The sequence below is a fragment of the Myotis brandtii genome, unplaced genomic scaffold (assembly GCF_000412655.1).
Source record: "Myotis brandtii unplaced genomic scaffold, ASM41265v1 scaffold470, whole genome shotgun sequence".
NCBI classification, from domain to species: Eukaryota; Metazoa; Chordata; class Mammalia; order Chiroptera; family Vespertilionidae; genus Myotis; species Myotis brandtii.
Window position 1 is genome coordinate 2,680,897 of NW_005367953.1, and position 12,132 is coordinate 2,693,028.

Here is a 12,132-nt window from a genome sequence, read left to right on the forward strand (position 1 = left end):
CCACCCCCACCCCGATCAGGGGCCAGGCAGGTTGGCCAACAATCGGGGCAGGCCGGCCGGACCCCAGCCATGCACAAATTCATGCACTGGGCTTCTAGTGTGCATATAAGGAGATGATGTTTAGCTTCAGCATGAATAGGGTTAATGTTAAATAACTCAGATTTGGGCTGGGTTTTAAGTTTTGTGTCAGATATATCCTTGATTTTCATGACTCTCTTGGTAATGAAAAAACTGTGTACAACTAGACAAGTTTGGTTAGGCTCAAAATTTGGCTACATTTGTCATTTTTAAATCATTAGTGTTAAGTTTTCCTCCTGTAATTAAAAAAACAGTTTACAGTTGAATTACAGAGGAATTGATTTTGGGTTTTTACTCTCACCCACAGTGAGTCTGAACAAATTCTTCATAAGGTTGATATAGTCTAAATTAACAAAAATAAAAGATATATGAAAATTAAGTCTTTACTTTTCCCAAAACATTTTATATTCATTTTTCCTGTATTTTACAACAAAAGAACACCTTTTCTTGTTTTTACATTACTCAGTTGAAATTCTCAAAAAAGATCTAAGACACAATATTCATAAAGCATTTACAGTTTATTAAACTTAAACATTTATTCCATTAATGCTGAGAAGAAAATGAGTTCTTTAAAAATGGTTAGCCTATATAATAAAACCCTAATATGCAAATAGACTGAACAGTGGAATGACTGGTCGCTATGATGCACACTGACCACCAGGGGGCAGATGCTCAATGCAGGCACTGCTCCCTGGTGGTCAGTGTGCTCCCACAGGGCTCATGGCTGGTGAGCACAGTGGTAGCGGGAGCCTCTTTCACCTTTGCTGCAGATGGGCAGTAAGAGGGATCCTGGACTGCAAGAAGGATGTCTGCCTGCCGGCTTAGGCCCGATCCCCAGGGGATCGGGCCTAAGTCGGCAGGCGGACATCCCCCGAGGGGTCCCAGACTGTGAGAGGGGGCAGGCCGGGCTGAGGTGCAGGCCATGAGGGACCCTCCCCCTGGCCCCCCCCCAGTGCATGAATTTTGTGCACCGGGCCTCTAGTAATCTTAATAATATGACAAACTATGAAATGCCATAAAAGGAGCATTTCTCTTATCAGCCAATTTTTTCTTTTCCTTTGTGTCTTAGAGCAAATATATATAGCCATGCCATACAGACACATATTTTGAGAGAGAGAAACATCAATGATGAGAGAGAATCACTGATTGGCTGCCTCCTGCACGCCCTCTACTGGGGATCAAGGCCACAACGCAGGCATGTGCCCTGACCAGAATTGACACGTGAACTCCTGGTTCATAGGTCAATGCTCAACCACTGAATCACACCAGCCAGGACATGCTTTATATTTAGTGTTAAAAAGTTAGAAGCTATTATTAGTCATTGCCCAAATCGATTTCCATAGAACATTTACGTGATATGTAGAAAAATCTATTGCAGTACTACAGACTAAAGTACTACTCATAATGTCAATGTGTTTGCCATATGGAGACCAACTCAGAGAGTGGATGGCTAGACGAGTTCACCTCCACCACTGGGAACATAGCATGGAGCTCATGGTCCTACCCAGAGTGAGTCCAAGGCGTGTCCTCACCTGAGTAAGGCCTCACTCTGGAGATCTTGGCCTGAGGCTGAGAGCACCTGGCTACATGGCAGCAGAGGTCAGGTGACAGATCACTGTGGTGTGTGTTTTCCATGACTCATGCAGGCATAGTGGGGGGATAGGTATACTTAGGTTTTCTGCTGCTTAAGTTATCCAGCCCTCTAGAATAGAAACAGGCATAATTGATTGTAAAGCTTAGTCAAATGGATCCCTAGAGATCTGATCAAGACTTGTCTCATGGTTTTGTTCTAACAGCCACCTAGAGGAAATTATTATCTTCATGTAGTAAACAATTAAAATTAGAAATTATACAATTACAAAAGTAAACATACTTGTATTTGCATATGTTTTAGAGATCACAGTTTTTCAAAATTTATTATGAACTCTAAATTAGCACTATTGAGAAAAACTGTACAGTGTTAACAAATTTGTACATTTATTTGACGATTCCCTTGTGTATTTCTTTTTTCACTTAGTTTTTGCATGAGAGCATCCATGATGAAGTTGTAAATAGACTTAAAAAGGCCTATGCACAGATCCGGGTCGGGAACCCATGGGACTGTGAGTATCTGGTTGACAAGTGTTTCTGAACTCCCTTTCCTGAGAGGACTGGGGGCATACAGAGCAGGTTATAGGGCATTGAGGGTGACACGTCTGCTCCTAGGTCCGGATCTAGAGTGCTTGGTGTGGGCTCGGGGGTTCCCCGGGGAGTAGTGTGCAGCTGGGATGAGTGTGATGAGCTCTTCTCTCTTCACTCCTGTTCCCCTCTTCTAAGCCACCACCGTCCTCTCTCATGGAAGGCTGCAGGAGTCACCAGACACACTTCCTGCTTTTACCTCTGCCTTCCACAGTGACCAGAGTGATTTTCTTAAATGTACTTAGATTAGATGATTCACTCTTATTTTAAATATTCCAGTGTCTTTTCTTTGCTCTTTGACTAAAACCTAGATTTTTTCCTGCTCTTTCTTTAGCAGGCTCACCATCTGTGTGATCTGACCTATGCTGCCTCCCCTCCTTACCTCCTGACCTCTACCCCTGCCCTCCTACCTCCTGACCTCTACCCCTGCCCTCCTACCTCCTGACCTCTGCCCTGGGCTCCGACCTCCTGACCTCTGTCCCCAGGCTCCTACCTCCTGACGTCTGTCCCTGGGCTTCCTGAGCTCCAGTGTTCCAGCCTCCTCTCAGTGCTGGGGTCCCAGGCTGTCCTGCTGTTCTCTCTGCTGGGAAAGCTCTTCACCCAGATCTTCCCGCAACTAGCTTCCTGCTATAAGGCCTCCTCCTCCTGAGCCTACCTGCCTTCCTTCTTCCTCTTTCCTGGGCTCACCTGTAACGCTCTGCTTTCTGGCAGCCGTCCATGGGTGGCATGAGGCTCTCCCCTGTAAATTGCACACCAATTGCTGAGCCTGTGAAGTACCTAGGCAGCGGTTCTCAACCTGTGGGTCGCGACCATCGGAAAACACATATAGCATATCAGATATTTACATTACGATTCATAACAGTAGCAAAATTACAGTTATGAAGTAGCAACGAAAATAATTTTATGGTTGGGGGGTCACCACAACATGAGGAACTGTATTAAAGGATCGCAGCATTAGGAAGGTTGAGAACCACTCTCTAGGTCACCCTGCAATGAATGAACAGGTGCACACTGGTTGATCTAAACCAGGGGTTGATACGCACATTTTGGCCTGCCACTTGTTTCTGTAAAGAAAGTGTGTCAGGACACGGCCACCCTACTCGTTTCTGTGGCTGCTTTCAACTGCAGTGGCCAATTGAGTGGTTGTGACGGAGACCACATCTGTCATCTGAAGCATTACATATTTACTGTCTAGCCCAGGGGTGGGCAAACTTTTTGACTCAAGGGCCACAATGGGTTCTTAAACTGGACCGGAGGGCCGGAACAAAAGCATGGATGGAGTGTTTGTGTGAACTAATATAAATTCAAAGTAAACATCATTACATAAAAGGGTACGGTCTTTTTTTTTTTAGTTTTATTCATTTCAAATGGGCCGGATCCGGCCCGCGGGCCGTAGTTTGCCCACGGCTGGTCTAGCCCTTGACAGAAAAAGGTTGCAGACATTGTTATAAACCGAGAGGACATAGGAAGGGATTGGTTCCTTGGGAAAGCTGTTATAAGAATAAAATGCTGCCATTTAAAGGACAATGAAGGACATTCCTTTTTCTCTCCAGCTAACGTTCTCTATGGGCCACTCCACACCAAACAGGCAGTGAACATGTTTCTTGGAGCAGTGGAGGCAGCCAAGAAAGAAGGAGGCACCGTGGTCTACGGTGGCAAGGTGAGGACAGCCCGGAGCTCGGCAGTGAGATTTCCACCTCTCCCTGGGTGACGGGTCCCCGACTGCCCTCTTCCTTCTCTCCTCCCTTTTGTAAGAGGGATACATGCTTTAAACCATGACATCGTGAACTGCGTGGGAATTTCTGGAAGGACACACAAGAATCTCAGGGCGGTGGTTGCCTTTGAATTGAGTCTCTAGGAACTTGTATGGAGGGAGACCTTCATGATGCTGTAGAAGACTTTGTACTAGAGTAATTAGATCGTATTTAATGGTTATTTTAAAAGGTCAAGTGAGACCGGGAATCAAAAAAATACACACCAAAAACATTTTAATTTAACACAGACAGCTACATTTGAGTCTTCAGATGTAGTCAAAGCAGTTTTCTCATGTGTGGTAGGCATTTGTCTTCATCCTTGCATAAGCTATACCAATAATTCATTATCTACAATTTAGTTTCATTTTCTTTTTAAACATTTAATCACCTTTATTTATTTATTTTTTTGTTTGCATGTTTTTGTTAATCCTCACCCGAGGATATTTTTCTATTGATTTTTAGAGAGAAGGGAAGGGAGAGAGGGAGAGACAGAGAGAAACATCGATGTGAGAGTAACCCATCAATTGGTTGCCTCCTGCAGGAGCCCTGACCAGGGCCCCGGGCCGGGGAGGAGCCTGCAACCAAGGTATGTGCCCATGACCGGAATAGAACCTGGGACCTTTTGGTCCACAGGCTGATGCTCTATCCACTGAGCCAGACCGGATAGGGCTCATTTTCTTTTTAAAAAATATATTTTTATTGATTTCATAGAGGAAGGGAGAAGGGGAGAGAGAGAGACATCAATGATGACAGAGAATCATTGATTAGCTCCCTTCCGCACACTCCACACTGGGGTTTGAGCCCACAACCCAGGCATATGCTCTGACCAGGAATCGAACTTCGACCTCCTAGTTCATAGGTCAACGCTCAACTACTGAACCATGCTGGCTGGACTTTAGTTTCACTTTCTTTAATATCCACTGAGATGAGTCTCTTGCAAAGCTATCTAAGACTCCTCTCTAGTTGTCTTACCATTGACACACCCACATCTCATTGGACAGCTTGTATATGAATATTATGTATTTTTTGTTACTTTTGTTGAGTTTTTTTCTGAAACATTTAACTTAAGTTTTATAGAAATAGCTCTCTTTTCCTTTGTGTAATATTTATTTAAGTTATGCAACACAATGTAGCATTAAAGTAACAGATACAGCTGCCATGCCCAGGATTGGGAGTACATCCAGCTGACTCTTGGTAAACATAAGCTCAGAGGCTGGTGCAGGATTACACAGGCACACCGGAGAGCCGACTCCCTAACAGGGCAGCTTGCTGTGGGCATCAGTAGGGTATGGAAGGAGAAGTGATCACTAAGTGGATAGGAATTAGTAATCTGATTACATGGAGGTTAGTTAGGAATGTCTACACTATATCCTTCTGGAGCTTTTAATTTTTGTACAATGTGTATTAGTTTGCTGTGATTGTCATAACGTTGCCATAACAATTGGATGGGTGAAACAACAGGCATTTATTTTTCTCGCAGTTCTGGGGGCTGAAAGTCTAAAGTCAAGGTGCTGGCAGGATTGGTTTCTGGTGAGGCCTCTGTTCCGGCACGAAGTGTCCTCACACAGCCTTCCCTCTGCATGAAGGGAGGAGGGCTCTGGCTTCTTCCTCTTATAAGGACATCAGGTCCATGAGGTTAGGTCCCCACCCACGTGACCTCATTTAACTTTACCTCCATGAAGGCCCTGTCTCCAAATTCAGTCACTCTGGGGGTTAAGGTTTCAACATATGAATTTGGGGGTGGGGATACAATGTAGCTATAACACAGTGGGTATAGATTACCTATTTTAAAGTTACATGATTTTTAAAAAAATATATTTTACTGATTTTTTTTTACAGAGAGGAAGGGAGAGGGATAGAGAGTTAGAAACATCGATCAGCTGCCTCCTGCACACCCCCCCACTGGGGATGTGCCCGCAACCAAGGTACATGCCCTTGACCGGAATCGAACCCGGGACCCTTCAGTCTGCAGGCCGACGCTCTATCCACTGAGCCAAATCGGTTAGGGCAAGTTACATGATTTTTAAAATCATCACTTGTAACTTTTTTTCAATGCTACTTGGCTGTGACACATGGCACAGCTCTCTATCCTTGATTTCTCTTTTTTCCTTTTTATCTTTGACCAAGTTAGAACTAATAGGAGGCAGAGAAAATTTTCATTCATGATGGGAAGTTACTGTGCAGAAACAATTCACCTAAAATGGTGTTGGCTTTTTTCTCATAAGTATCATCAAAGATACCTGACCACAAGTACTAGAAAACAAAATGCTTTCATTGTTTTTATTTCCTTTCTCTGCTGAAGGTTATGGATCGCCCTGGAAATTATGTGGAACCGACAATTGTGACGGGTCTTGCCCACAATGCATCCATTGCGCACACAGAGACTTTTGCGCCGATTCTTTATGTCTTTAAATTCAAGGTAAAAAATGGGTTCTGGCTCTCTTCTCTCTAGTCTAATGTTGAAACAAACATTAGAAGGCCAGGAGAAAATGAAGGTGTATTAAATTTCACTCGATTTGCCTTTAGGGAGGTTTTAGGAAGTCCTCTGATTAGTATAAATTTGAAAGTTATGGATAAAATATGATGGGTGAACACTTTAAACTATAGAGCATGTCAAGCGAGCTGCCAGGGAAACCAAGACTGTGTTGCAATTTATGGAGATTGTGGCCCTCATCTCCTGTATCACCTGATTCTGAGCCGAGTGGGCCAAAAATCTGGCTTCTGTGCAGAAGGACTAGATAGTGTGATAGACTGAGAGCCACGTATCAGCTGACGAAATGAGAAGATTGAGGGCAACGTAAAGATCTTCAGTTGCAGTCTGTATCCGAGGACAGGCTATGGCAGTTGTAGCAGATGAAGAGAACTACAGGGTCTCCTTCCCCAGCATGAGACAGGCCCCAGCCCTGCCAGATCCTATTTAGGGATTGAATCAAGGTCTGAATGTGCCATGATTGACTGTGGAGGAGTAAGGAGAGTCGCACCTTATTGCAATCACATGATTGTATTTCTTAACATCTTGCTTAAAATTGTGTTATCATGTTTCACATATGGTGATTAGAGGGTATACTTTGATAGACTGAGAGCCACGTATCAGCTGACGAAATGAGAAGATTGAGGGCAACGTAAAGATCTTCAGTTGCAGTCTGTATCCGAGGACAGGCTATGGCAGTTGTAGCAGATGAAGAGAACTACAGGGTCTCCTTCCCCAGCGTGAGACAGGCTCCAGCCCTGCCAGATCCTATTTAGGGATTGAATCAAGGTCTGAATGTGCCATGATTGTCTCTGGAGGAGTAAGGAGAATCGCACGTTATTGCAATCACATGATTGTATTTCCTAACATCTTGCTTTAAATTGTCTTATCATGTTTCACATATGGTGATTAGAGGGTATACTTTCATGTTTTGTAGTGTGTGCTTGTGTGACTATGAGCTCTCGAGCAAATAATTTAGCCTCTTGGGGCTCCTTTGCCTCATCTGTAAATTGGGGATAATAGAAAACCTGTGTCAGAGGGTGAGGAAGAACTAACTAAATGCATGCTAAGTGGTGGTCAGTGTGTTGCACTTAGTAAGAGTTCAATAACTATTAGATATTATGTTTAGTAGCTTGAACGGAAGAATGTACTGGGAGCCTGGAGGAAAGATTTTGTTCCCTAAAGTACAGTTGGGGAGAAAACCCTCCAAAGGCACTGTAAGAGAAATAGACGTGGTGGCTCTGTGGTTTCCTTTTTTGCACTAAAATTATACTGGTGCACCTCATGAAATGAGTCTCACAGTAACTTTGACCCGAACCCTGTGTCATCTAACAGCTTTGAACATCTGTCCTTTCAGAACGAAGATGAAGTCTTTGCCTGGAATAATGAAGTAAAACAGGGACTTTCAAGTAGCATCTTTACCAAGGATTTGGGCAGAATCTTTCGCTGGCTTGGGTATAACCTTGTTTATTTTTAAAACCTCTGTAAGTCTGATTTGTGTGGTGATGGACTTTAAAAAAAACACACGAAACCATCATAGTTGAAAATCCATTCTTTGGCACTGAAAGTCTTAGCATTTGTTTGGACTGTTTGTTTTATTTTTTACTTTCCTATACGTTGCTCTCACCATGCCTCCCTTTATACACACAGACCTAAAGGATCAGACTGTGGCATCGTGAACGTCAACATTCCGACGAGCGGGGCTGAGATTGGTGGCGCCTTTGGTATGTGCAGCACGTGTCTCCTTTTCCGTGTTGGGCGGTGTCTTGGTCTGCTAGGGCTGCCATAGCAAAATCCCACAGACCAGGTGGCTTCAACAGCAGAAATGAATTTGCTCACCGTCCTGGAGGCTGGAGTCCAAGATCAAGGTGTTGGCAGGTTTGGTTTCTCCTGAGGCCTCTCTTCCTGGCTTGAGGCCACCTTCCTCCTGTGTCCTCACATGGCCTTTTTTCTGTACACACACCTGGTGTCTCTTCCTCTTATACGGACACCAGTCCTATTGACTTTGGGCCCTAACTTTATGACTTCATTTAACCTTAATTACCTACTTAAGTCTTTTATTCATTTGTTTACTGAGCTCAGCTACAATCTGAGTGATTGGAGGCTGGGGCTTCAACATGTTCATGGGGGAGGGGATACAATTCAGTTCATAGCAGGCAGTAAAAGAAAAGCAGTAGTAGCTTTTAGAAAAGTTTGACCAAGAAACTGAAATACTCATCTTACCTGGTCTAACATGCCTGAGAAAGCCCATGTTCCATATTCCGAGTGACTGTCCAGGGCCCTGCCTTCTGTTCTCAGCCACGGCGTCACGCTAGGACAGAGCCCTCAGCCTGAGATGTGTGGACCCCTGACATGACCCCTGTTTTCTGGGTAGATAGTTCAAGACCCCCCCAAAATTAAGACCCCTGCTTTAAAGACAGAAAATTTCACACAAAAAATTCTGGTTTGTATTGGCAAAGTGGGCATAGTAAATGTTAAATGTTATCTTTCATCTTAGATAGAATACTAAGTTGTTTCTTTTCACGGAGTCCTGCTTCCAATTTCTTATTTATTTATTTATTTATTTATTTCCACCTCCAGCCCACCACCACCACCACCACCACCACCCATCTATTTTCTCTTTATACGCTTTGAGTTCTCAGTGCTTAAACTTAGTAATAGTAATAATTTAAAAAATCTTTCCAACAGTCATTTATTGTTTTACTTATTAAAAATGATCCAAAGTATAGTAAAAACAGATTGCCTTTAATTATATAGAGAAGCAAAACAAGCCTTCATTAATCCTTGTAAAAGTTTAAATAATTCGGGGCTTTCTTTCCTATATTTTAGACAAAACTATAATTACTTTTCAGTGTGAAGACTTTGACAAAAGTTTCCTGCTTTCATTTCATCCCGTCACCCTTGCCCTCCACTATTTAGTGGCCTGAATGCATCTGTCTGTCCTTCTGTAATCCTTTAATCCCTATGCCCAGCCCATGCCTCCTCTCTCCAATGGACTCTTCTTCATTTCAGCCCTCACATTAATGTTAAAAAAATTTAAAGTTTCAGAATGGAAAGAGAAGTTCTGCCCACGCTTCCTCTCCCTCCTTCTTTCCCAGAGGCAACCATTTTTCGATCCTCACTAAAAGAAAACAATAAATTGACCTCTGAATGTACAATTTTTCTAAGCAGTGTGCTTTCACGGCACTCTGTCGCAGCTTTAGACCCTCTGCTGTGCTTGATTAACCTTCTTAATTCCTCTCTTCCCCATAAGCGATATGACACTGTTGTGTGGGGTGCGGTCCAGAGGAAAGGCAGTACTAGAGTCTTCCCCAGTGGAGTCACAAGAGATGAGCTTACTTCTCCCAGCAGGGGATTGTGACAGCACGGGTAGTCTGCCAGCAAAGCTCATGACAGACTCCGCACCCAAGCCTTCTGCTGGGGCCTGGTCACGGAGGCGCCTTCTGCCTGGCACATCCCCCAAATTCCAGGCTCTCAGAGGAAGGCAGGTGTTGGACATAAACCACATTGTTTGTACAGAAACAGTGCAGGCCCAATGAGGCACCTCAGTCATTCAGGGAACTTTTATTATCAGTGTGGGGGACTGTGCAGCAGCTATGGGCCCAGATGCAGGCAGATCTGCTATGCTTTTTCTGCGTAGTTCAGTTTTTCCTCAGAGTTTTGGAGCTGTTTGTCTTCTGGTTGCTAGTATTGTGGTTGGAAAGCCCAATCCACTGTGATTTCTGATCTTTCTCCCGTTTTTAAAAATATGTCTGAAATTTCATAGTAACATGCCCCAATGGAGATCGTTGTAAAAGTATCTGTGGGCCAGTCAGTGGGCCAGTGACTGTCCTTGGATGGTGGGACTCACAGTTTTCAGTTCTGATTTTGCGTTGGCAGTGTTTCTTTGAAAATTTTCCTTTGATTTTTCTCTATTTTAATTTCTGGAACTCCTATTATTTAAATGTTATCTCTTGATAAAATTGATTGTCTGATTTTATTGTTTCCCTCCTTTAGTCTTTTTGTTTTTTATATGAGAAATTTCCTCAAATTTTTCTCCTAATCCTTCTATTAAGTTTTTTCTCCTCAGCTGTTATTAAAAACAACACCAAGACATTTCTTGTGCTTTGATGACACACTTTTAAATAGTATCCTTTCGCCGAACCGGTTTGGCTCAGTGGATAGAGCATCGGCCTGTGGACTGAAGGGTCCCGGGTTCGATTCTGGTCAAGGGCCTGTATCTTGGTTGCGGGCACGTCCCCACTGGGGGGCATGCAGGAGGCAGCTGATCGATCGTTCTCATCGATGTTTTTAGCTCTCTATCCCTCTCCCTTCTTCTCTGTAAAAAATCAATAAAATATATTAAAAATAAATAAATAAATAAATAAATAGTATCCTTTCCTTATTTCCATGGATTCATTATCTTCTTATAACCTGAGGATATTAATTTAACATTTAAAATATTTTATGATAAAAGCAGTTTATGTATATTATAAAAAATTACACATAGCCTGACCGGTTTGGCTCAGTGGATAGAGCGTCAGCCTGTGGACTGAAAGGTCCCAGGTTCGATTCCGGTCAAGGGCATATACCTTGGTTGCAGGCACATCCCCAGTGGGAGGTGTGCAGGAGGCAGCTAATCGATGTTTCTCTCTCATCGATGTTTCTAACTCTCTATCTCTCTCCCTTCCTCTCTGTAAAAAATAAAAAAAAAAATTACACATAGATCATCATAAATGAGAAAATAAAAACATTTCCACTGTCAGAGGTTCTATTCTTAGCACCTTGGTCTAATGGTAAAGTTTTTTAAAAAGGTTTCCTTCTTCCTGACACATTTCTGTTTCCTCTTAATTCCTTTTATTTTTTTCCTCCGATTTTCATGTTTATTTTGGTCTCTGTCTTTTATCCATTTGTGTGCAAAGGAAATTGGGCTAAATGTCCAGGAACTGGTCAGGTAGCTCTGGTCTCCTTTTGGTGTCTTCTCCTCAGTGGGTAGGAGCCCACACAGAAAGAAACAGCCCAGGAGATGAGATTGAGCTGCCTTTGTGTTCCTCCAGGGGGAGAAAAGCACACCGGCGGTGGCAGGGAGTCCGGCAGTGACGCCTGGAAACAGTACATGAGAAGATCTACTTGGTAAGAAAGGCTTCGGGAAGACGGGTTTGGGCTTAAAGCTATTGCAACGTGCATTTACACTCTTCTCCCTTCTGCTCTGGCTTTATGCATTTCCATTTAATTTTATTTTTCTAATGTTCCACGCTCTCGCCTCCATTTTGTACTATTATTTTTCTACTTTCTTGTCCAGCTTTAGCTAGTGCCCAACAGCCAACTATGAAACCATCTCGTTGGTAGTTTCTATCCAGAGACAGCATAGGAACAGGACACTGGGGGAGGTGTCCACCAGCAGGAGAAAGTGGAAGAAGCTGTCCTTTTCTAGTTTTCTCTTTGGGCGCAGTTACCACCCTTGCTACCTATAGAATCAGAAGGAGAGGAGGTGTGCAGGGGCTTGGGGGCCTGGCTAGTAAGCAGGGGGATCCCAGTTCTTTGAGTAGTGAGCATGACCCTTGAAAGTTGGACTAGCTCATCCCCCAGCACATGGGTAGCTGGTGAGAAAGCTGGCTTCTGGGAGATTTTGACTGGGAGTTGTTTCTTTTAGATGTACACTGTTCTTGCCCT

General features: G+C 43.5%; 1 protein-coding gene across 1 annotated transcript in view; it reads left to right on the plus strand.

Annotated features, from left to right (window-relative positions):
- ALDH7A1 (aldehyde dehydrogenase 7 family, member A1) overlaps positions 1-12,132 on the plus strand; it is a 40,517-nt gene that overhangs the window by 27,259 nt on the left and 1,126 nt on the right. The window contains exons 12-17 of the mRNA XM_005875842.2: positions 2,096-2,180; positions 3,810-3,916; positions 6,313-6,429; positions 7,838-7,935; positions 8,131-8,204; positions 11,517-11,592. Of these exons, the coding sequence (XP_005875904.1) occupies positions 2,096-2,180; positions 3,810-3,916; positions 6,313-6,429; positions 7,838-7,935; positions 8,131-8,204; positions 11,517-11,592 (557 nt within the window). The remainder of the gene's footprint in view (positions 1-2,095; positions 2,181-3,809; positions 3,917-6,312; positions 6,430-7,837; positions 7,936-8,130; positions 8,205-11,516; positions 11,593-12,132) is intronic.